We start from the raw sequence: 27,334 nt of genomic DNA, 5'->3' as shown, positions 1-27,334 counted from the left end.
GTATTCAGATTCTAGCCCAAGTACTCTGACTGTAAGATAGCTAGATGGACATTTGGACCTAAATACACTCATTACATAGACCAAGCTATGTAATTTTTTGGCAATCGCCGACCACCAAAAAAGTAGTCAAAAGATTTCTGCTCCAATACAACAGTGTCCGGTGTATCGGTGCGTCCGGTAATTCGGCACATGGTATTTTGCTCAAGTATGCTTAGGAAGTTGTCATGTTGTCAGTGTTTTTAACAAATTAATTAAGTTCCAGTTCCTTTTTCAATGGTTAATCAAGTATCAACATATTTAGTGTTAAGCGTGCAATTAAAAATTATTAGAATTATCAATAGATTATATCATAATCACAGTTTCAAAATAAATCATTCACCTGCTTTCGTGTATATAAACGCGAAGTAGGTCAGCTTTATTGATATTAAGAATGTTAAAACCAGTCTAAAAACACCTTTCCTGCATTTTTTTAATTATAGTAAACTATAAAAAAAATTGTTATTTTTATTTAAACTCAAATGGAAAACACAGACAAATGTAAACAAAACGAAAGTGCTACACCTTAATTGACAGTCATTCCAGTTCATAATTGTCACATTGTTACAAAAAATTTAAAATAATAATAATAATAAAAGCGAAATAAGATCCAAGTGTGTGCACAATCTACCTAAGGAAAAAAAAATCCATGTAGCAATCTTAGCCATGCATGACAATGAACATGTATGCATCTGCAGTACTGTGCCACTCAAGAAAACGATTCCGAAACTGATAACAAGATGGGTCATGTGTGATCATTCATTTTCATAGTAATATTTTTAACAAGACAAAACAAAAAAGTTCTAAAATAATCCTGGGACAATAGTGTAGCATTTGTGGGCTACAAAGTGAGGTCATGGGGGGTTTATAAATAGCAGGGTCACCCTTCCACATCTACTGCGCCGAATCACCAGACATGCAAATTGTTTTGGATACAAGGGGTTGTCTACATTTATGGACAATTTTAAAATGTTTATTTACTACAGACATAAAATAATTTGTAGTGTATCTCAGATTATGCACTGCTTCATTGGCGAGAGACATTTTATTAAGTATTTCACAGTGTTCACATAGAAAATGGTCTTGCAATGCTTAGGTGCGCCGATACACCGGACAGCACTGTACCACAACAATCCTATGTTTGACGTCAAATACATTTACATGACCATTTTCGAGTTCCTTGATTTAAAAAAATTCAGATATTAATGACCAATACACACACTACAGAAAGCAACCCGACAGCACCCACATTTAGAGACACTGATTTTCCGTTTCAGATTTTCCCCTTTTCCGTTTCATAATGTTACAAATTCCGTTTTTTTCCGTTTCAGTATTAAACAAATTCTGTTTTTGTTTCACTCACACACACACACACACACACTTACCAAATGAGCACACACACACCAGTGGCATATAACATCATGGCAATGCCGCAAATATTAAAAATGAATAAGCAAACATAACATAATATATCTTTCACTTGAGTAAATATCGGACAATTTTAGCTCACAATCTTCGTTTTTTCCTGTTAAATCCCCGGGAATAAGCGACGAAAACACGACTGGTAAAACGTCTAGATACTCTACATTAAACATTTGGCTTAACATACAAAGGTACTAGTGTCATAGCGTAGCACAGGCAGATGTCGGTGTCCATAGTTTCTAGTTCGAAAAATAAATTTTAATTAATCAAATGCGCTATTTAAAGTTTAATGTTTTGGAAAAAAATCGGGAATTCCATTTCAGATAGGTATTTCCGCAATTCCGCGATCGCGGAAAATCAGTGGCACTACACATTCAGCTAAGTTTCGGCAAACTCCGGACAGCAGAATTCTAAGTTTGCTGACCTACATTGTGACGTTGCGTCACATGATCGCTCACTCAGCCATTCCGTCTTCCAGGGGCCGTCTCATACAATAATACAACAAGTGCCTGACAATCATCAAAAAGTTTGTTTTGTATGACACCACTAGAGCACATTGATTCATTAATCATCAGCTATTGGATGTCAAAGACTCAAATATTTGGTAATTTTATCATTGCGTTAGAGGAAACCCGCTACATTTTATCATTAGTAGCAAGTGATCTTTTATATGCATCATCCCACAGACAGGATAGCACATACCACGGCCTTTACGATGTCCATGTATTGAAAATATTACCACAAAGCACATACCAAATGCATTGTCAAAAGCTGCATTGCATTTTCAATTTGCATCAATAGAGCGAAATGGAGTTATAGTATTTTCTTTTAAAAAAAAAATCCAAATGAAAAAAAAAAGGCTATTATTGGGCCTATTGGTATGCTACATTCGAGCAAAAACAACCACTCGCAATACCCAAGTGATAATTTTCTTTTCTTTGGGACTACATAATTAGTCAGTTTTGTGATTTTAGATGGGAAAGGGTTTTACAGAATTACTTACAGTAATAAAGCAGGATGGCTGATAATGTCCATTACGATTAGAGGGGCTATACCACATACCCTGTGATCTTAATAAAAGAGGCACGTCTTTTTAGTGTGTCTAGACACAGTGTCTGGGGACCGTTTAAATATACACCTACCAATCAGGAACCACAGTACGTGAGTTAATTTATGTACAAAACAGTAGTTATTTCAACACTTGACAATGGTGGTTTATTTTGTACTAAAAATAATATATAATTGTTGCTGGCTTACTGGGATGGCTATTATTACAGAATATTGCGATGCATCAGCAAAAATCAGGTATGTTTTGTTTCTTCAGTTCGTTGACTAATTCCTGACGTGACACGTTAGGTATTATGTAACCACCAGCTCGTCGTGGTATAGCCCCTCGTATTCAATGGGATGGTACAAAATGGCTGCGCCCGTTATATATAATAGCCGTCACATTTAACCGTTTTATTAATTAACTATATGATTATACTTGTTGATATTAAGCAATAATGTGCATTATATATTGTTGAATATGCATACTAGGTCAAATGCCTTAATTGTCCCTTCCTTTAAATTTTATTTTCATCCTGGAAAGTGCTTAAAAATCATGGAAAAATTAATTAAAAGTCCTGGAATTTTATTATTTTATATGTATATATTTTTCATTTAATAATAATTATTTGGAAAATATATTTATAAACAATCGCATTTGACGTCTGGTTCCACACTTATATCCTTCACGCAACAGTAATTATTGAGGTCGACTGCCATTGGTCAGCATTTAAAATATATACACAGAAGATGTGGACATAAATGAACACAACTTGTGATTGGTTGAATAAATTATGTAACTGTCAGAAGTCTTGTGTGAGTTCAAAACTACTGTCAAAGATAAATAATTTAGTACTATAGTAGATAGCTGTAACCAGTGCCTTCCAACAAAACAAATTTTCCTAAGGCTTATGTCTGCTACGCTTCTGTGCAGCGAGACTCGTGCAAAAGTTGAGAACTTGTAGTTGACACATATTCTTTTGATCTCCATTGAAGTCTTAGATGTTTCAATACACAGCAAAATGGTATCCACATGTCAAGGCATGTCAACGAAGCGACCAGTTAACTAAATAAACAATCATTTTATGGGTTTTTTTTTATTGTTTGTGTTATAAATTGGTGGTAACAAAGACTAGGGGCATGCCAGTCGATTGCCAATTCACCATGGGCTAATATCATTTGGCGAATAAAATATTTCTCTTATCGCCAAACTGGCGTTAAAAAAATCTGACGATAAAGATGCTCAAGTCCGTGTTTCTACAAACCTGACCGACATGACTTTTTGTCAAAAAATGTTTTTCCAATTTTTATTTTTCCCAAACACAGTCATGTTTACAATCCCAACTTCAGCCAAACGTTTGCGTTTTTCGCTGTAACTGAACATAGTCCTAACATCTTCATATTAATTAGGCCTTTTCTATGAGCTTGTACACAATTTTCAAAAATATTTTTTCGAGAACAGGTGTGACATGATAATATCAAGTTTTGTTTTCATAACGTACATTCAGTTTATCACCCAAGATGTAATCATTTACGAAGAACCCTACTACTTCCGCTACCATATTTGACCGGAAATAAGCCCAAGGGACCAAGACAACTAATTTTAAGCTTAGCATGGGGTGGGCTTATTCCCAGACAAGGGGCCAGTTTTATTTTAAAAAACCCACCCAAAAACAAATTAAAAAACCCAAACACCAACAAATAAAAAACAAATCATAATAAATAATAATTAAATGAACCAGGAAGAAAGCAAAAAAAGTTCAGTACCACATATATTAATTATGGTGTTCTATTTATTATTAATAACTAATAATAATGATTGTTACTTTTTTCCCCTTTTTTTTTTACTAGTATCTAATTATCACAAACACACTTTCTATGTTACAATTGCCAGTGCTGTTTATTTACATCCATAATTTTAAGATGAGAAGACTTAAAAGAACAATTAAAAACAAACTGGCATTATTGTATATTCGTTTTGTTTCTAACACCGACAGCTAACAGCTTACACACTCTATAGCTTTCAATCTAGGTCATTGCAACTGATAGCCAATCAGAATAAGATATTTGCCTAAGTAGCATTAATCGTGGCCCCAGTGTGGTTTCAGAAATAGACATTGGTTTTAGTTCAGACTTGAGCTTGTGGAGATCAAAGAAACGCCCATACATGAAATTGAAAACAATGTTACACACTGCTAATATTTAATCTCACTGGTGGTAATATATGGTGTTATACATCTGTGTTTAATTACAATGTTCCTGCAGGAGGTATGCCTTTTAAATGAACTGAGTAAACTTGCATTTTCGTGTCAAAAATGTCGAGGGGGTAATTTCCAGTCAAATATGGGTATTTGTATAATCGGTCAAACCCCCTCCCCCCAATTTTTGTTTTTTTAATTATTATTTTTATATGAAAAGAAGAATTAACAACTAATATTAATTAATAAAAGATCACTGCTAATGTCTAGGTAAATAAGACTGACAGCAACATGAACAACAAAAGTTAGTGGTCACAGAAATTATAAACACCTTTCTGCACGATCTTCAGGTTACTAAATTTTTGAATGACTGCATGCATGTAGTCCAATATTGCAAATACAATACAAGGGTGTGTTTTCGTTGAGAAAATTAAAATGGAATTTTATTTATAGTTGCAGAGCAGCGAAATATTACACTGATATGATATCAGTATGTTGATCTATAGTCCTTTACATCGGAACATCATTCTCTTACTATGGTACTACAAGTTATTTATTTCTGAGCCAATTGGTTTCTAAATTGCACACAAAAATAGTGTTGTTGTTTTTGTAATATATATTTCTGAAACATGTTTATTTTATTTTTCTTACTTCAAATCAATCTGAAATTATATACAAAAAACATGTTCATGGAGGCTGGGAAGGACTAGGTTGTTAACAATATCCGTCAAATACATGTTAGGCCTACGGTGTCGCAAAATATAGTGGATATGCAGCTAATTATAATCACGTTTTCACTAAACTAATTAATTATATGACAAAAGATTTTAATTCAACGAGGTGTGTACAAATGACCCTTGCTTATGACATATATTCACAGCTCTGCAAACGCCTGTAAATTAATAAGCGTCTGGTCCAGGAGAAATTAATGTTTGTGAAACTTTTTTTTTATTTGTTTAATTAGCTTGGGTTTTGGGGGTTTTTTAAAAACTTTTTTATATATATTCAATATATGAACAGCTGCATACAACAAATGCTCTTGGGTTAATCCAACGTCCTGTAAACTGAATAACCATGGTAAACAAATTTTGTTTTTTTACTTTGGCTCAAGTTGGCCAATGAATATATGGTATAGGGTTTTTTCTTCTTACTGTATTGTGTAACTATATGAGTAATAAAAGAGAACAGTAACCAATCAGTAGATATACCGCATGGATCATTTCACAGGCACCACCAAAAATTATTTCCAGGCCTTCAAAATGAAATCGGACATAACCAAACACAGACCTATGCAAAATTAGTTTTGTGTTTTCATGGAAGTTTGGAACATAACCTTTACACTCGGTCCATTCGTCAACAGCATAGAGTAACATATTTAATAAAAATAAGTATATAGGACAAGTTGATTTACAACAGGATGTATACAACAGAATATGCCTGCCTTGGTACAGTATACAGCATTTAGTTATTGTCTTGAGCAACGGAGTTGTTACACTAGATGAGCCTTTTACAGAGAATCTTATGTAACAGTTTAAGTCTTATGTACTGGTCAGTTTTCTTTTTCTTGACTTTCTATGATACCCCGAAATAATTCCTTGGTTTTTTTTCAAGCCTGGAAAATTGCCTGTTATAAACCCACTTTTAATAATAGTATTCAATATTTGTTGCGATCATTCTGGCTAAAACATTTCAAATTTGGCTCAAGAAAAAAATAACTTTTAGCCAAATTGACAGATTTAAAAAAAAAGCTAGAGTAAGCCCAGAAAGAGTCCACTTCAAGAGATTATTTTTATGCTATCAGTGAATAATGTGATTGACATTTAGTTACTCATGGAAACGGGTATAATTCCGGTAAATTTCATATCTGAAACACGATGTCACTAATGGGTTTAAAATAATTATTAATGAAAATAATACATGTTTATATGATTTATGTAATTTTGTCATTAGGTACTTTTTAAAAACCACAAATAAATAATTATTTAAACCTATAAATGTAATACCGTAAAGGTATTCATTAATGTTTAGACATTTTTTTTTATATAGAGACACCCCAGTACATTATTATTTATTGTTTATTTGTAAGTGAATTACAAATCTTAAATAAAAAAAAAATTAAATACTTTGATGGATTATTTTCTATCAGGGTTTTATATCTCATTAATTTAGGCACAACTGGTTTTTTGTTTGTTCTGAGCACTCTTAAATCTTGTTAATTAGTAATGTTATTAACAGCTGGTAAAGATGTTGCTGAAATGCATTTCAAGTTATATCAGTGGTATTGAGGTAAATATATTTTTGAGGCTAGCATATAACATTGTTTATACTCATTTTGGGCTTGCTTGTTTTGGGCATATATATTTTGGGCACAATGTTTAACGCCTCGACTTTTGTGTGATCAAAAAGCTCCATCTATATAAAGTTATATAATTTTGAATCTTGACCAAAAATAACTGAATGTCTCAAAACTATTTCCACAGTGGAAGCATGATCAATAAATCTTCCTTTCCTTTTACTGTTAATAACTGCACTGTTTTCTTCTGACGCAGACAGCACTGCCATGGAGCCAAAACGTGTTTTGAAACCAGTGAACACCAACAGTATGGAATCAGGTGACAGACAGCAAACAAAAGCAACATGTGATTCAGGAGGAACGCCTATGTCAAGTCAAACCAAGTATGAATCAGAGTAGCAGTATTTTTTTTTTTTTTTTTTGCTTTTGATCTACCATCCGTTTAAACTAGTGGTACGAATAAAACACAATGTATGGTTAAATAAATATGTACCTTATTTTTGGATGTCAAATTCAACAAGAATTTGGATTTATTAATCATCGGCTGTTGGGTGTCAAACATTGGATAATTTTTACAGATAGTCTTAGAGAGGAAACCTGCGACATTTTCCCATTAGTAGCACTTATATGCACCATTTCACAGACAGAAAAACATACCACAGCCTTTAATATATCAGAACTTTGAGGTGCATTCGTTGGAACGAGAAATAGCCCAATGAGCCCACAGATGGGAATCGATCCTAACAATGTGTTTTATCTGTCAAACAGGAAACATGTTTTGACAAAAAAAAAAAAAAAAACCCTGATTGCAATAGATTCCTTTAAAAATTATTTTGTTTCGTTTTGCTTGACTCTACCCACCATTTTAGTAGTGACAGTCTTCGCCATGAGCAAAATCAAGGCGAGCTGAAGATCACTCTCCTGAAATGGTGCTAGGCGAGCAATCACTCTCCTCAATAAATGTATATGTACTATTTACTCAATAATGCCGGGAGGTATTACACTTTGTCACCATACTCGTGCCGTTGATGTAGTTTGTGACGCTCGCTTTACAAATCCCTGTATTTTGCACATAATTTGCACCAAACAAAATTGACGTAACTTCTACCACTTTTCTCTGTGATTTTGTAACCAAAATGGTCAGTCATCGGCTATGCTTTAAATATTTTTAATTCCACAGAATTACCTTTTCCCGCCATTGAAAAAAACCACACGCACCCACTAATTCGGAACACTTCGGTCGATATCGGACCGTTATAATGTCTCATTCGGAATATCTCGGCCCGTCACGATTTCTCTGGTATCGGCCTAGTTGTGATGTTCGTAGATTCCGTCGAGGAGTTTCGAATGAGTTTCCGTGATAACGGTGCAAACAAGGAGTTTCAAAGAAAAACATCAGTTCGAGATTGTTACTATGCAAGTAAACACAACAGTTCGCGATAGTTACTACGCATATATTTATTTGTGAGATAGTTTTTTGTGTCCGATTTGTGAGATAGTTTTGTTGTGTCAAAATCATAGAGAAAAGGAGCTAGAAGTTAAAAAAGAAAAAATTAAAAGTTTATTGCAAGGCGATCGATTCGTAGATCGCCTAAAACTTTCCAGGCGAGTGTGGAGGCGAGCGCCAGCGATCGCTCACCTTTCCTGGCGAAGACTGAGTGAGGTTTTTTGTTTTGACAAATGGAAAAAGCATTGCAGAGGATCAGATGGATTGTTTTGGTAACAGCATTTGAGTATTTTGTTTTTCACATTCTTATTCTGCATTTCATTACTTAGCAGTGTCAATTATTTTTGTCAATTATTTTTGTAGAAATTGGTCACTGGAAGATTTTGACATTGGAAGACCTCTTGGAAAAGGCAAATTTGGCAATGTTTACCTGGCTAGAGAGAAAACAAGTAAATACATTGTGGCTCTGAAAGTAAGTATGTGTTTTATTCCGGTGTCACTTTAAAAATAAAAACAATAACACACACAAAAAATAGTATCCCATGTCATATGCACACAATGGCATCGGTAACGTGATGTAACAGTTCTTCAAAATCTTTCACTGGATACGTCAACTAAATTGCATGTAAAACATTTCATAATGAGAATAAATTTGTGTATTTTAAGAATCTTTTAGAATATGATACACAACTTATAATTTAAAAACAAAAAATTGGATTAACAATAATAACTCGTCTGCAGTTGAACGACTACATAAACCGCAGTAGTTGAATGGAGGACAGCAAAATTAGTACACCGCAGAGATGATCTGTTCTAAATAAATATTTATTTTATAGCAACAAACTAATTTTTATTTCATTTCAATTGTGTTAAAAATAGCAATGTTTGGATTAATGTGGTTTGAATGGCTCAAAGGACAAAAACGTGAAATAACTTAACCTAATTGCATATAATTACTTTTATTTCTTCAGAAATTGATAAAAGAGAGAGATTTACTAGTTTAATTATTTCTATACTGTAAAAAAAAAAATTGTTTCAAATGCTGTGGATTAAAAGAAAATTGTATTCATTGACTATGTCCGCATTTCTTCTCCTCTAACCATTCTTACTTTATTATAATGTATGGTTATGAAATAGAATCTACCCAATGGCTGATTGTGATATACAGTGACAAGAAAAACAGCCAATCAAGTGCATTTAATTTTTATGAAGGTGTTATCATGTAGTGTTCTGTTAACAAGTGACAAATACAGTGGAAGTCAAGGGTGTCTGCAATTACCCAAATCTCGTTTAGGTCAGGGGAGTGTGAGTATGTGTGAAACGGTCATGAGATTTTGCCCACCCAGTTGATACCAACTACGACTTATGAGGATGTTTCAGGGCTTTAGATCTCACTAATTTGGGCACAACGAGGATGTAGTCTTTTGTGAACCGCAGGATGACCGTTTTAGTTAAGTACTGTCAATAACAGCTGAAGAGTTGTCACTATTCAGAAATGCATTTCAAGTTATTGTAATTGTGTTTATTTTTAGGTCTTGTTCAAATCTCAACTACAGCAGACTGGAGTAGAGCACCAGCTAAGAAGAGAGATTGAAATTCAGTCACACTTAAGGTACTGCCTGTTATTCCAGTCACACTTAAGGCACTGCTTGTTATTCTGCTGAGATTCAGTCACACTTAACCTTTAGACTACTGGATTAATTTTTAACAAAAACCTCGTTGAGTGGGTACAAGTTTATAATTTTTACTCACATATATTCACTTAAATGTTTCATAAATACATGAAATAAAGTTCATATATGAATCGGTAAGTATTATTTTCGTGTCTTTTTTTGTAATTTTTATTATTTTAGATCGGCTAATGGTGATTAAAATTAGGCAAAAAATCGAAAAAGTTGCGTTTACTTACGGGCATTTGTGGCCAGCTGTCCAGTATTTATGTCCATTATTCCCGATAACAGTGGTTTTTTGACCAGAATTTTTTTTTTAACCCGAACTACGATTCATATTGCAATATTTGGTAATTTTCGTTGTTGGTAAAACGATCAAATTTATTATCAAATTAGCTGTTACAATCAGCTATCGATCCCTGAAAATTACCGCGACGTGCCGCCATTGTTGTCAAGCGAAAATACTTGCCGAAAACCACTTTTTGAACTCAAAATTTCAAGGTATTTTCAACTGAAAAAATCAAAACAAAAACCACCATTTTGAAAAAAAATCTTTTTTCTTTAATTATATTTCCGTTTCCGGTGAGTGTCGTATGCAAAACGGCAGGAAATATGAATTGGGGAATGCACTGTATACAGTGTACAGTATATCGATTAACGTGACGTTGGGCAAGATATCTCGCCTGCAGTAGTCAGAAGGTTAAGGCACTGCCTTTTATTCTGCTGAGATTCAGTCACACTTAAGGCACTGCCTGTCAATCTGCTGAGATTCAGTCACACTTAAAGCACTGCCTGTTATTCAGCTGAGATTCAGTCACACTTATGGCACTGCCTGTTATTCAGCTGTGATTCAGTCACACTTAAGGTACTGCTTGTTATTCTGCTGAGATTCAGTCACACTTAAGGCACTGCCTGTTATTCTGCTGAGATTCAGTCACACTTAAGGCACTGCCTGTTATTCAGCTGTGATTCAGTCACACTTAAGGCACTGCCTGTTATTCAGCTGTGATTCAGTCACACTTATGGCACTGCCTGTTATTCAGCTGTGATTCAGTCACACTTAAGGCACTGCCTGTTATTCAGCTGTGATTCAGTCACACTTAAGCAGAGATTTTGAATTTGTTTTATCAAATATACATACAAGTATCAGTACAGTGAGAACAGTGATATGAATCAATAAAAAACTAAATATCAATACATCTGCTAATGGATTATATAGTACCAGTAATGAAAATGGGAACTGGAAACTGTATAAATGTGTCGTAATCTATAGTTTACTTGAGCTTAGATTTTTTTTGAAACTACGATATCATAAAGCAGTTGTAGGCTATGGCATATGCTGTTGTGACATCTTAATGTACGACAAGTTTATGATATCGTAGTGCTTCAATTGCTTCAGAAATCTCTAGCTAGGTCTATTTTGTGGTAACCTTTACATGAGTTTCCAGACACTATACTTATTTCGATGCCTACAGAACTGTCTTAGAAATGGCAGTAAACATTCCCTTCAGTATATATTGGTTTCGTTGCAGACATCCTAATATTCTGCGACTTTTTGGTTACTTCCATGACAAAACCAGAGTTTACCTCATTTTGGAGTATGCGCCCCGAGGTGAGATGTACAAGGAACTACAGAAATGCACAAGATTTGATGAAAAGAGGACATCAAATGTAAGTCTTTGATTTGTTATTAGCTGCACTATTTGGTGCTGACTACTTTTAACCCTTTCAGCCTTGTAAACCACTGGATTAGATTATCTCAGTGGTACATTGAACAAAAACCTAGAGTGAAAGAGTTAATATTTCAGAGAGAGAGAGATTCATGTCAGGTTTTTTTTCAAATAGTTTTGATGTCAACAAGTGATGTGTGATGGTCTATTTATTATATATACATCTTTCCTAATTTTTGACAATATCTTTTGCTTTTTGTTATATCGAAAACACAAAACACCATATTTTTTATAGATACAGTTGTTTATATTACATTAAAAAAAATTGTCAAATAAGATCCTGAAGATGAAATGGTAATCATCATACTTAAATACAAAGAAACGACAAAGGGAGATACAAAAAAGTAAATACGATTTCTATATTTTCACTAACTAAAATACAGTAAAAATATGACTTTTCACAGAATATTACTTTTATGGTTTCTTTAGATTTATATATTTCATAGCTGTGTATTTAATAAATATATATATATATAAAGTTATATCTGTATATTTTCTCATTACAGTACATCCATCAATTGGCGAATGCGTTAATTTATTGTCACAGTCGTCGTGTCATTCACAGAGACATTAAACCTGAAAACTTACTGCTTGGGTTGAAAGGCGATCTTAAGATTGCCGACTTTGGCTGGTCTGTTCATGCCCCTTCATCAAGGTGTGTGTATATCATTATATGTATGCAGGGCTCAGTCGTAAGAAATTGTTACCTGTGGCAATTTTGAAATGTTTTTACCATAGACAATTTTGAGCCCAATGGCCAAATTAAACCATTAAGTTTGGCAACAAATACAAAATTCAAGAACCAGTCCCTTCAACCGATGGCAATAATTGTTATCCCAGGGTTGAAAATTAACATGAAAACCATTGTCACCAGCAGGGCCAGTTGAAAAATAATCCAGGGTTCACACGCATCCTGGAAAACCCTGGAAAATGCTTAAATTTTATTTTCATTCAGGAAAGTGCTTAAAACTCCTAGAAAAACAAATTTTATTATTTTATATATATATTTTTTAATTTAAATATAATTATTTGGAAAATATATTTAAAAATAATCGTGTTTGATGTCTGGTTCCAAACTATATCCTTTATGCAACAGTAATTATAACAGGTCGACTGCCATTGGTCAACTGTTAAAATGTATACACAGTAAGAAGGCGTGGACATAAATGAACACAACTTGTGATTGGTTGAATAAATTATGTAACTGTCAGCAGTCCTGTGTGAGTTCAAAACTACTGTCAAAGATAAATAATTTAGTAACCAATGCCTTCCAACAAAACAAATACTTCCAAGGCTTATGCTTCTGTGCAGCGAGACTCGTGCACAAGTTGAGAACTTGTAGTTGACACATATTCTTTTGATCTCCATTGAAGTCTTATACGACTCAATACACAGCAAAACAATATCCACATGTCAAGACATGTCAACGAAGCGACCAGTTAACTAAATAATCGTTTTATGGGTTAGTTTTGATTGTGATATAAATCGGTGGTAACAAAGAGTCCACTTCAAGAGATTATTTTTGTGCTATCAATGAATAATGTGATTAACATTTAGTTACTCATGGAAACGGGTATAATTCTGGTAAATTTCGTATTTGAAATATAATGTCAGTGATGAGTTAAAAGTAATTATTAATGAAAATAAAACATGTTTATATGATTTATGTATTTTTGTCATTAGGTACTTTTTAAAAACCACAAATAATGATTTAAAGTATATGTACTCTATAAGCACAGGCCTATAAATGTAATACCATAAATGTATTAATGTTTAGACGTTTGATGGATTATTATTCTATCAGGGTTTTAGATCTCATTAAAGGGAGACTCGGACAGTCAACTCAAACAAGAGCCCTATGTGTTGGAAAGATGCATACCAGGACCACCAACACATACTGACACTTTAACAAATGAAAAATGCGTAATTTTAGAGTTGATAAAAAAAACCATGATTGTTCCTGCTAACTGGGGGCAGCCATTTTGTTTCGTTTTTGTGGCGTCCGGTGGGTTAGCTTGGGGCGAAGTGATGTCAGCTCTGTCCAACTCCTGTATGCACAGTGTAAACAAACGCTTTAATTTACGACAATGGGCTTCGCTATCATCAACCTGACTTGTAAAACAACATAAATGACTTAATAGTATAATAAACTATTTAACTAAATATATTTCAATTTGCATCAATAGAACGAAATGGAATTATAGTATTTTTCTCTTTGAAAAAATCAAAAATGCATGTTATTAGGCCTATTGGTAGGGTACGTTGGAATAAAAATGACCACTCAAGATACCCAAGTGATAATTTTCTTTTCTTTAGGACTACGTAATTGGTCAGTTTTGTGATTTTAGATGGGGAAAAGTCTACTTTATCAAGGGTTTTACAGAATTACAGTAATAAAGCAGAATGGCTGATAATGTCCATGACGATTTGAGGGGTGTCTGCACGGTTATCACACAATACCCTGTGACCTTAATAAAAATATTTTTGAGGTTAGAATATAACATTGTTTATACTCAATTTTGTCTTGCTTGTTTTGGGCATATATATTTTGGGCACTATGTTAATCGCCTTGACTTTGGTGCAATCAAAAAGTCCCATCTATATAAAGTTATATAATTCTGAATCTTGACCAAAAATAATTGAATCTTGACCAAAAATAATTGAAACCCTCAAAATATTTTCCACAATGTGGTTAGGTATGTATTATGATTATGGAGTGTTTTGCTGTAAGATCCAGCATTGAGACACAGATGCATGCACCCCCGCACACACACACAGTAAAAAATATTTTTTAAAATGGACTACAATTCTTTTTTTTTTAATGTATTTTTACATCTTTAGCGTCCATGTGATATATGTAGGTTAGGTGTAGCTTACGTTTGAGACATAACAACCACTGAATAAACAGTTTACTTTGGTGTCGTTTAAAAATTCCTTTCCAGGTAATTTATTCAGACTCTTGAAAAAATGAAAAAAAAAAAATCCTGGAAAATGAACCAAAATGGTGTTTAAAAGTCCTGGAAAATGAACCAAAATGGTGTTTAAAAGTCCTGGAAAATGAAAATGTTTTAAAGGGACATACCCTGGTTTTTAAACACTACGGCATATTTTTTACTATTAGAGCCATTTTTAATAACTGAAATCATACTTTACTTAGATTTTATTGTTTAGATTATCCATTTCCATACATTCGAAGTGTTTTTGGTCATCCTGGTGTTTTTAATATCACAAAATGCATTTGTCATATTTTTAAAAACGCACATGTGTCTGAGAAGTGACAGTTATGGAGTCGAGTTTTGATCTGTTTTTAGAGGGTATTTTACCATTTCAAAGTCACAGACTCAATTGTAACTTTATCCAAATGTGTTACAGATTTGTAGACTAAACTTAGTGTTAATTTTCACGGATTGAGACTAGGGTATGTCCCTTTAAGTGTATGAACCCTGTAATCTTACTGGCCCTTCTCAAATTCAACTAGCCCTCCAATTATCACATTGAAAGTTAACTGTGCATTTATATTCAAAACTTGAATGTTCTTTGTTAAATAATCCAATAGCCGATGATTAAGTAATAAATGTGCACCAGTGGTGTCATTAAAGAAAACAAACTGGTTAAATAGTAACCATGTGTTCACCGTATATACTAGTAGTGTGTTTGTGTCAAAAAGAAACCGATCATAAATAAATGAATAAAGTGAAAATTCATTTTAAAAAATGTTATTAAAGTGAAGACTAAAGGCTAGAACAGCCAATGTAGAACTGCTCGTGCTATAGTAAATTCTTCTGGAAGTGGCAGTCCTCTGAGGTGATCAAGAGGAACAAAATTTCAGTAATGAATTTCCTCGGCAGTGGTTGTACTCCTATAGACGAGGGAACTAGATAGAGATCCATGGAATCATGCACTATTTTGCGAAATGCCCTGATCATGTATTGCGGTTTTGTCGTTCAGATTACCTTGGATGTTCCATCAATTGCCTTAAAACGTATGTCACAAATGAAGATTTAACCTATGCAGTATGATGGTAATGTGTAAAGATTTTTTTTTTTAATTTACATTGAACTTTTTCCTCCCCAAAATGAATATTTTCTGCCTCAGTAAAGTGTAATAATGCGTGCATGTTTTTGTTGGTATGCATTAAATATGGATATTGTAAATGTTACAGTAGTAAGCTACATATCAAAAGAAAAATAAATCTGTAAACAAATAAAAAATTTTAACAAAATATACCATGTACATTTTTTTTATCGTATTACAAAGGACGGTGTGTGTTTTGTCACATTCGATTCAGTTTCAGTGCATTTCTTTTTTAACTGGCACCTTACTCGTCGGATGCTAAAATTGATGGTCGCCTAACGGACTATTTTTGTAAATTTCTTAGTCGCCTTTAACCAATAACAGTCACCACAGGCAATTATAATTTTCAACCCTGTTATCAATCAGCAAAGAACTGCCATTGATGAATCCCCTGATGGCAATTGATATTACAAATACAGCAATTGCCATTGTTAAGTTCGAGCCCTGTGTATGTAGTTTTTATTCTGTAGTATGTTGTATTTGGTTTTGATGCATTCTGGTCTTTCTACTCAGTCATTTAACCACATGGATAGAAAGAAATGTTTTATTTAACGACGCACTCAACACATTTTAATTACGGTTATATGGCATCAGAGATATGGTTAAGGACCACACAGATATTGAGAGAGGAAACCCGCTGTCACCACTTCATGGGCTACTCTTTCCGATTAGCAGCAAGGGATCTTTTATATGCACCATCCCACAGACAGAATAGCACATACCACGGCCTTTGATATACCAGTCGTGGTGCACTGGCTGTGACGAGAAATAGCCCAATGGGCCCACCGACGGGGATCAATCCCAGACCGACTGCGCATCGAGCGAGCGCTGTACCACTGAGCTACGTCCCGCCCCCCACATGGATAGAGGCATGATGCTCGTTTAAAATAAAAGCTGAAATTATCTTAAAGCTGAAAATTATATCACACTTGGGATATTGCATGTGAGATATCTTGCCCGACCTTGCGCCAGTTAACACACTGTATACTGCTTGCAGTGTGTTCACCAATTCATATTTCTCGTTTAGCACCCAGCACTGGCTGGAAATCATAGAACAACTGGAAATGCTTTCATAGTGACTATGATCAATTTCATTTTTCATTTTTCTGGGGTTTTTTAAGAAATACCTATGAATTTTGAGTTTAAAAAGTGATTTTCATCAATTTCTTAAGCTTAACAGCAATATCAGAATGTTGCAATCATTATGAGGTATTGATTGCTGATTGTGCTATGATCTAATTTGGTACTAAATTTGACTGTTAAGAACAGTGAAACCTGTAGTACCAGGCTACCACTGATAAATGTTATGGTCAAGGCCTGTGAAATGCTGGAGAAAAAACACTTTTATTAAAGAGAATCCCGAGTACTGTACACATGTAGTAGTTCAAATGGGATTTTACAACACCATAATTTGGTATGTATTTAAAAATATATATGTACATTAGGAAGTACAATAATGTTTCAACTACATTGAAATTTGCAGAAAGAAACATTACATCTACAGACACTGATATTCTAAACAAGCAAATGTACTAGGTTAATTCACCAAATTCGGCAATTGTGAATTTTAAAAACTAATTTTGATGTTTTTTTCCCATTATTTCATCCCAAGTCTAAATGTAATCAGAATGTGAATGAGAATTGTATGTGGCTATACATTTTTCCTCTTGTTCTCTTAAACTAAGTCTTGCAGTCACCATGTTTGACCCCCTGATGAACACCAGTTAAAACAATGTGTTGAAGTGTGATTAAAAAATATCAATCTTGTACTTTTTAAAGACGTACTACATTATGTGGGACATTGGACTACCTGCCTCCGGAGATGGTGGAGGGAAAGATGCACGATCAAAACGTCGACCTGTGGAGTTTGGGCATCTTGTGTTACGAGTTCCTGGTGGGGAAGCCCCCATTTGAGTCCGAGGGACACTCGGAGACTTACCGGCGCATCACCAAAGTGGACTTGTCTTTTCCGAGTCATGTGTCTGAAGGAGCCCAAGATCTAATATCAAAGGTAATTTATATCTTTAATGTTGTGAAACACTTTGTGTTTCTTTATTTTGAGGTGAAGGTGTTTTTTTATATGCATATCTTTGATGGGTCATATTATAGTCCATCCATACCTTTTTATGTTCCGGTGGTAAAGCACTCATCGGATGGGCGGACGGTATAGGATCGCAGATCTTGTCTTTTAAGCTGTATGGGTGAAAGTTTTCCAGCGTATGTCTGATTTTCCGTGTCTCAAAGGGTAGTTTTTTCCAAATCGTATAAATCCGTTGAGATTTTCAAAGGGGTAGGGGGGTATGACCCAACTCCTCCAATTATCAATAGATAATTTTTCAAAGTTCAACAAAAAGTCAGATTCCACAGCTATGATTCACTCTGAGAAGGTCCCCAATCTAGCAGGTGCACTTTCAGTAGATGCACGTTTTTTTTTTTGTTTCCTTTCAATCGATTCCGGAAAAACTGACTCTATGCAATCAATATTCAACGGAAAACACCGAATCGCAGTTCCGTCAAACGAGATCAAGAAAACAAATAAGATCATGACCTGTATTCATCATTGTCATTCGTTTAAAATGATACTTTTGATTGGCTTGCTCGATTTAGCCACCCAGTGAATTGGCTTGTCTTTAATTGCTTTAGTATACTCGAAAAAAATGTCTGATACAAATCGTTTGACAAGAAAGCAAAAAAGTTTTGAAAATGAAGTTTTTTCCTGCGGGCTATACAAGTGGAGGTGGGAATGGTTGTCTGAGGTTGACAAAGGTCGTGATAGATGGGGAAATTGGCTTAAAAAACCCGATATTGTAGGGATTGCGTTTTGTAAATGTGGAAAAAACTTATCAAATACGGGTCTAGCGGGAAGAAAGAATTCTCAGGAAAGGCATTTTTAACCCTTTGAATTCCTTAAATCTCGGGAGCAATTTTTTCAAGTTTTTTTAAATTTTCAACTTTCTCCCATGAAGGTGCGGTCGTGCTCGTACAGCGCACATAATTTCAATCTGGCGAATGTGAAAAATAATGCATGTTACACTTAACAAACAGCGTACGTAAAATAATGTTGCATATTGCCACTATTTACCTTATGTAGCTGATAGACCTGTTTAATAATATCAGAAAAAAGAAAACAAATGTGACGTGAGCGGTAGCGTCCATGCAAACTTATTATATATGACTGGTACTTATCTTTGCTATATAAATAGGAAAACACTGGTTTAATAGACATCTTCGAAGACGTACCAATCTGATCAAAACTCTTTTGCCTATTTAATTTATTATTAATTAGAAACAGTCCACTTTTGTAAGGTAATAAATCACAGCGTTTGATAAGGCTAACTCATTTATACTGTTCATATAGTTATGAAAAAGAAAGGAATTAAATTAAATAATGGCTTCTGTAGCCTACATTACGATAATCAGCCGAAGTCAATAAAATTTTCTCGGTTAGTCCATAACTGTTAGCCTACAAAGCTTGGGGCTCGCACTGTCGGTAGCCATATCAGTCATTGGCTAATTGAAAAAAAAGGCTAATTAAATGTCTACGTGGCTAAAATTTTAGCTAAGCCATTTTCTATCTTCTGATGTGAACAAAGGGTTACATAATCTATCCAACACCTGAAATATAATAATGATACCAAATATTGTTGATAGTAAGCTACTATAATGCAACAACTATATACATTTATACATAGGTATGAATTGAAAATTGATTTTTATGATTTTACTTAAGTAAAAACTTAAAATGACAATGTGTAACACCCGTAACGTTTCAAATATGTAACACCCGTAACACTGGAAAATCAATTAATAGAGCTGTGATAAAGGTCTCTGTGAGTTACACAAATGTAGGAGTTTTGTTGTTTTTTTAGGAGGAAGGTGAGGCATATTTTATATGTGGAGAATTAAACATCACTGAAAATCCACGTGAATATTTAACTATAATTCTAATTGTTAAAAGTAGCGAACACATTACACTAAAGTTAATTTTATTGTATGCAGCTCCAGAGACTTCATCTAAGTTAATGTTTCACTGCTTTTGGTCTTAAACCATTCCGATGTAAACGGTAGTAGATAATTTTTTCGCAGTCATTTTACCATCTTATACGAAATATGTACGTTAGTCGCTAGAGATTCACAACTCTACGAAGCTACTCACGACGCTCATGACAACTGTTGATCATGCCCCCCAAGTTGCATATAGCCTCGATACTGTCTAATTTAGCAAGGGACGTTACTCTTCGCGCACATGGTCAATTGGGACGAGAAAGAGGTCTACTGTACCTGTCACAAAGCATTGTAAATAAAAATGAAATAAATTACGTTTTATGTTTAATAACTGATATATTTAATTACTAAATAACCAATGCAGCAATTAAGGCAATAGTCACCAAATGATGACATTTATTATTGTTACGTACTTACGAATCCATGATGTTTCACCCCCAGTTTGACCAGTTCGCCCCCAACTGTTTGCTTGTTCGCCCCCAACTCCCAATTATTTGTTACTTTTAAACAATTATTGTATTGTTTCTTTAGAGGCATGTTAACTGTGTGTGTGTGTGTGTGTGTGTTTCTTTTCTTAGAGAGGAGGGATTGCCGTCTTTCCACGATTTGGACGGATCATAAGTCAGTCCAGTTTAATTAATTAATATATATATGTGTGTGTGTGTATATATAAAGAGCACTTTTACACACATAAACCACATCATCAACATTTATTAAACATCCATTCCTGCCAGAGATAGGATCTGTTTTAAGAATAAAGAAATAATTTGAGTAAAAAGAATTACGAGCATCTACAAACTATCTCAAATAAAACGATATAAACTTCCACCTTATTTGATTTTAAAACAATGGTTAGTCAGCTACATAACCTTGATGCTGATTATGCATCTTCGGCTAACGCCTAAGAGGGCTTTGAACCGCAATGCCAATTCGATATGGCCTCTTCTTGTGAGCGTTATTCTCAATGAGGGATTATCTTTATCGGGGCGAACGAGTACCTATGTGGGGGTGAACTGGTACCTTTGTGGGGGCGAAGTGACATCCGATTTGGGGGTGAACTGGCTTGGGGGAAAAACGTCTGGTACCCCATATTTACTACTAGTCTATGATGAGAATCAAATGTTTTGCATTAATATAAGTAAAGTTTGTTTTATTTAACGACGCCACAAGAGCACATTGATTTTTTATCTTATCATCTACTATTGTGTGTCAAACATATGGTCATTCTGACACTGTTTTTTAGAGGAAACCCGCTGTTGCCACATAGGCTACTCTTTTATGACAGGCAGCAAGGGATCTTTTATTTGTGCTTCCCACAGGCAGGATAGCACAAACCATGGCCTCTGTTGAACCAGTTATGGATCACTGGTCGGTGCAAGTGGTTTACACCTACCCATTGAGCCTTGCGGAGCACTCACTCAGGGTTTGGAGTCTGTATCTGGATGAAAAATCCCATGCCTCGACTGGGATCCGAACCCAGTACCTGCCAGTCCGTAGACCGATGACCTAACCACTACGCCACCGAGGCCGGAGCATTAATATATGTCCTCTAGTAAGAAACCCATGAAACTGTCGTCACTATCACTTTGTGTTGAACTGTCAAATTCATGATGATCTGACTCTGACTTATTCATTTGATCAATGTCATCAATGTCTTGTTCGTGGTAATATTCTATATTTTTTGTTTCCAAGTGATCTTTAGCATTTGACACGCAGATTTGTGTCCGAAATATCGCGATTAGACCCTATACTGAATACACGTTTATACATTTTGCAGTCAGTGAGGAGCGTTACCGATGGCAATAATTTTTATCTGGTGGCACAAAAATGCTATTGGTGATGCCCCCAACCGACGTCAGTTTATATGTCACCGACGGCAATTGCTGCTGTTAAGTTCGAGCCCTTGTTCGAAGTCATGACTGTTTCTAGGTCTGATGTCAGGCAAGTCCAATTTCCAAATAGGGGTGCAATGCTTGTTACTCTCTTGGTTATCGTATTGATATTATGTTGTTACAGTTTAGTTATTTGTTATCAAAATAAACAATTAGTGATGCATATCTAATTTAGATTGTTTTTATTTGTACGGGAAAATCTATCCAATTGCCCAATATCAGTGTGGCCAATCTATGTCGTAATGACATCATTTTGTAGACTTTAATTTCGATAGTCGTGTTAATGGTTTAAATAAATAATTTAACAAATCCACAAAATATTTAAACTATGTCAATGTTCAGACGCATAGTGATATATTGATGTAGTTTGCTGATATAGTGGCAATTGCGGCGACATTTCATCTTTCCACTATAGTGAGGTACACGTCGACTGTTAACACAGCTCAGGTGTTAGCGTAGCCTGCGTTCTGCTTATGGAAACCCCATTTATTGTGACGTACATTGGCCACACAAGGATTTCGGATGGCATTTCGTCCTGAGAGAATAAACCGTAATCAACCGAATCGTCCTCTATACCTTTCAAAATATAGACTTGTCTTGCCATAACCACAATTCCACCAGACGATCAGGAGAAGAAAGTGATTTGCACTCATTTTTTACAATAGGTTTATAGTGAGAACGATAGCGGAGATCATGGTAGGATTATGAGTGACGGATTGACTTTGCTAACTGATTTCATGCATCCAGATTACTTAGGACGTGGTGATGATGAAATAATGGAATAAACATGCATCTGGAATGCGTCTTTGAAAATAAACTGGGATGGTTTTATTATCACTTGTGGTGATGAGCAGGCGTCCAAGTCTGCTTTCCATACATTCAGGGATGCATGGACGCATCTTAACGCGATCCCTGAAATGTATTCAAATCCAAAACAGCTGCCTTTTACTACAACGCAAGCTTCGGACATTGTGACCGGCACAATCGACATTGTTATTGTCAAACCATGACAAGTTACAAATTTGTACCGGACAATGACTATGACCGGCCACTTATTTCAAGGCTTGGCATTAAGACCAGTGCTCTTGGACAAAGCAAAAATGTATTATCCTTTTATAATGTAAGCTTTTTGTCCATATTAGTGCTGTTGATTTTTGTAGTTTATTTTTTGCCATTTTTGAGCAGTGCCCGTGTTAGCAATTCCTTTTCTGTATTTTAGTTACTGCGTCACGATCCCAAGAAACGTCTTCCTCTGACACAGGTGCTTGAGCATCCATGGATCCAACAGCACATTTCTGCATCACAGCGTCAACCCACACCGGGCAGCAGCAACAGTGAACGCGGTGATGTTTAACACAGACCAGTTGACCTAGCATTCCACCTCCCCCTCACCGACCAGGAGTGAGAGACTGATGATGACAAGACTTTGTGATAATATAACCCACCATGTCCTTAACAAGTGCTTTCATTCCACAGTTTTAGGCATTACCCGAATCATGCACGTTGCACTTTGTATACTGCACGTTTTACAGGGCTCAAACTTAACGGCAGCACCAACGGCAATTTCCGTAGGTAGAGAGCATCACTGATGGCACTTTTGTGTCGATAAAGCTCCTGAACAATAGCGAAATGTATACAACTGGTATACATTATCTGCCAATATTTATTATTTGCACATTTAAAAGATGTCTACATGTAACAAGATAGCCTTTCAGTCAGGTTTATTTGCTGCAAATTGCCATAGGCAGGCTCAGAATTGCCGTTGGTGGACTGTTTCACCCATGGCAATTCTTTTAAAAATTGCGTTGGGAGACAAATTCTTAAGTTCAAGCCCAGTATTATGTAGTGATGGACCATTAAGATGTACAGTGTTCATTGTTAGTAAGCAACCATTTTAGATGGTGCTGCAGAGCTCTATGGTCACAACCACCATTTACTTTTCATGTTTACTGTTTTTTTTCAAACGGGCTGTTAAAGATGATGAATGCTCTGGTTGTACAGCCTTTTGAATAAGTGAAAAAGCACTGACCAATTATAAAAGAATGTTTGCTGCAATCTACACCCTTGGAAAAAAATTTGGGGGGGGGGGGGGGGGGGGTTGGTGGGGATTTGCAGTCATATTTCTTCTTTGCTATCCTTTCTTCCACCCCTCCATGTATTTTAAAAATAAACGACTAACTGACCTAACCCCTACTAAAATAAGTTCAGGTAGTGGTGGATTGCAGCAAAGATTATTTAAAGAAGGGCTATCATTATACGAGCAGATAATTTCACCAAAATTATCTATGAAACTTAGTGCAGAAACCTTTTCTTCTCCCCCCCCCCCCCCCCCCCCCCCCCCCCCCCCCCCCTTTGAGTGAAATATCGTATCATTACAAGAAATTATTTAGATAAAAAGTTCAATTATTTTTAAAATTTGCCATTAAGTTTTTAACTTTCATTTGGCAAGTGGTAGAGAATGTTGCTAGTTGATTTGGTTTCTACTGGGTGGTGACGTGCTGTGAATTCACATGGCCTTTGGAACACTGTTTAATGGTTTACTGTGAACTGAGCTGTAGTATGGAAAAAACAGAATGCTGAGTTTTTACCGGTTTATGCACTTCATATTAAAGTAACCATACTGGGAATCAAAAATATCTTTTGTGAATAGTAATGTTGCATGTCATTGCTGAACACGGGCTGGAAGTATTCTGTTCATCTCTTTATGCCTTTTTAACACATCAGTTTATTATTTCTTCCTCATCCTACTTACTACTTTAGTCAAACTATCTGTAAAAAAACACCCAATGGCCATGTAAATATTGCCTTTTAGTAAAGGTACCCTATGCTCATGTAAGTATTGTCGTTATGTAAAAGAACCCAGTGGTAGTGTAAATATTGCCTTTATATAAAGGCACCCGATGGTCATGTAAATATTACCTTTATAAGCAGGCAGTCTCCCTATAGCAGGGCCGTACCCTCCGGGGGGGCAGCTGCCCCCCCTGAGAATATTGTCCCTTTTTTTTTCTTTTTTTTTATATCTCCAGTAATAGCATAGAAATGTTTAATCTTTATAGTATGTTAAAAATTATTTATAAAATTTAGTGCCCCCCCCCCCCCCCCCCCCCCCCCCATGGATTTTGGTCAGGGTACGGCCCTGTATAGGTCATATATATACAGGACATCATGCAGAATTGGTAACTGTTTGTAAGTTCTTTAAGGCAGAGATGTGATTTTTGGGGCATCCAAAACTTTACCAAATAGACCACATTGGATCTAAAATGCTTTTTACGTCAAAATTTTGTGTGCAGCAAAAAATATATACATATACTATGAAATAAAATTAAAATCTGAGCTTCTACAAATATTACAAGCCCATCTGAATGTGGCAACGTCAAGTAGAGGGAGACATGAGCCATATTTGTATTGTATATTTATTTATATGGAGTAGTGAGGGAGGGGGGGGGGGGTTAACATTTTTGTTCTCACCCCTGGTCCCTCTTGGGATAACCAAAAATGCACCAGATATACACACTTGTTTAATGTATTTAATATGTAATTTTAGTTGTGGTACTAGTGGTCTGAAACATCTTAAATGGCAGACAGTCCCTTTAGTACATTTTCTCATGTGACTAATCACTAGTTTGGGTGGAACCATCCAAGTTTGACAAATTTATCCATTTGTGTAACAACCATACTGGTTATGATGTTTCAGGTCCTAATAAATGTACTATTTGTTTTGTCTTCATGTAGTATATTTTCAACATCACAATATATTCCCACACAGCATTTTTATTGCACCATTAAACCCGTTTTCTCCCATGAAATGATCTTTTAGAATATATTTTTTAACAGTACACATTAATCACTTTTGTAGCTTTGGTGTTGTACATTAGTATATATCCGAAAATTATGATTATGCCATTCAACTCGCAAAACATTATTTGCTTTGTGCCCAGGGCAGATTTTTGTATCATGGCAGTGTGTGTGTGTGGGAAACACCGCATAAGATGCTATCTTTGTAACTAATAGCTTTGCATGATAATTTGTATTTTTGTATGTTGGTATTTTCTGTAATTTAATGTCTTGTACAGTTTGATTAGTGTGAATAAATTCATGGAATGTTTCACTGGTTTGTTTGTGATTGGTGTGGTGAAATGTAAAACCAAATATTTAGTGCAGGTGTGCACTTTTTAATACTGAACAATAAATCAGTTTAGGTAACAGTTTCGTATGTATTGTATAATTTCCCTCATATATGTCCTCTTAGCTTTTTGTCATTTAACGATTGGCTGTAATAAAAGTATGATGGCAGAGTGATCATAACCGTCCAAATGTCAGTCTAGATCTTGACTGGCTAGTCATATGATAACATTTAAAAATTATTTCATACCCACCAAATATCTATATTAAAACAACAGTACTTGGTTTTAGCTTTACAATTAACTGTAGGCGAGTGAAATTTGACATATCTAAAATGGGGTGTAACAAGAAGTGTGGATCTTTCAGAAAAATTTGATGCATACCGTTTCCTCGCTCTTGTCAAGTAAAACCTTTCTCTCGTTCTTTAGGGGTCGGGACGTAGTCCAGTGGTAAAGCACTCACTTGATGTGCAGACAGTTTGGGATTGATCCCCGTCTGTGGGTCCATTGGGCTATTTCTCGTTCCAGCCAGTGCACCATGACTGGTATATCAAAGGCTGTGGTATGTGCTATCATGTGTGGGGTGGTGCATATAAAAGATACCTTGCTGCATTAGCTCCGATGACGTGTCAGAAGTACCAAATGTCTGACCTCCAATAGCCGATGATTAATTAATAATATGCTCCAGTGGTGTCGTTAAACTTTTCATTCTTATGTATACTCTTCAAAAAAAGAAACGCAAAAGGGTACAAATGGGTTATAACTCCGACTTTGTTTCCTACCTGTTCATGCTTTGTGAATATAAGGTCATTGCATGTCCCAAACACATTCCCACGGTTACATTCGATAAAACGCAGCTACTGTAAAATAAAGTTTCAAAATGTGAATATTCGCAAAAACGCAGCCACGTGCAAACCATGTCACCACTGCACGTGCGTTGTCTGCACGTGCAACATGAACACCGACAGTATAAAAGTGCAGGGTGTTCGCTTGCCTGGCCTCTGTATCTGGCCGACAGTTGACAATCCAGGACATGCCACGTCTCAGTGAACCGCAGAGAAACCATGCCATCGGCCGACTAGACGCAGGCGAATCCAGAACGGCCGTTGCCAGGGCATTCCATGTGTCCCCAAGCACCATCTCCAGACTGTGGGACCGTTACCAGCAAAATGGATCAACACGTGACCTCCCTAGATCCGGTCGACCACGGGTCACTACCCCCGGGCAGGACCGCTACATCCGGGTACGCCACCTTCGGGAACGATTGACTACTGCCACCTCCACAGCCGCAGCAATACCAGGTTTGCGCAGGATATCCGACCAGACCGTACGGAACCGCCTACGTGAGGTAGGAATTCGTGCCAGACGTCCAGTTCGAGGTGTCATCTTAACACCACAA

At 35.7% G+C, this 27,334-nt stretch overlaps 1 protein-coding gene across 3 annotated transcripts in view; it reads left to right on the top strand.

Moving 5' to 3' along the window:
* The window catches only part of LOC121388262 (aurora kinase A-A-like), a 26,256-nt gene extending 1,460 nt beyond the window's left edge, over nucleotides 1-24,796 (top strand). Inside the window, exons 2-8 of one of the 3 annotated variants that reach the window (XM_041519535.1) lie at nucleotides 7,253-7,379; nucleotides 8,807-8,915; nucleotides 9,976-10,055; nucleotides 11,646-11,784; nucleotides 12,350-12,498; nucleotides 17,697-17,928; nucleotides 23,034-24,796. In XM_041519535.1, coding sequence (XP_041375469.1) covers nucleotides 7,253-7,379; nucleotides 8,807-8,915; nucleotides 9,976-10,055; nucleotides 11,646-11,784; nucleotides 12,350-12,498; nucleotides 17,697-17,928; nucleotides 23,034-23,168 — 971 coding nt within the window. In that variant the 3' untranslated portion in view covers nucleotides 23,169-24,796. The other 2 variants (XM_041519536.1, XM_041519537.1) reach the window with 2 other exon arrangements.
* Nucleotides 24,797-27,334: the final 2,538 nt, after the last annotated feature.

Source organism: Gigantopelta aegis, chromosome 14 (genome assembly GCF_016097555.1).
Source record: "Gigantopelta aegis isolate Gae_Host chromosome 14, Gae_host_genome, whole genome shotgun sequence".
Lineage (NCBI taxonomy): Eukaryota > Metazoa > Mollusca > Gastropoda > Neomphalida > Peltospiridae > Gigantopelta > Gigantopelta aegis.
The sequence above is the reverse complement of the archived record's forward strand: the minus strand, read 5'-3'. Positions and strand labels throughout refer to the sequence as shown.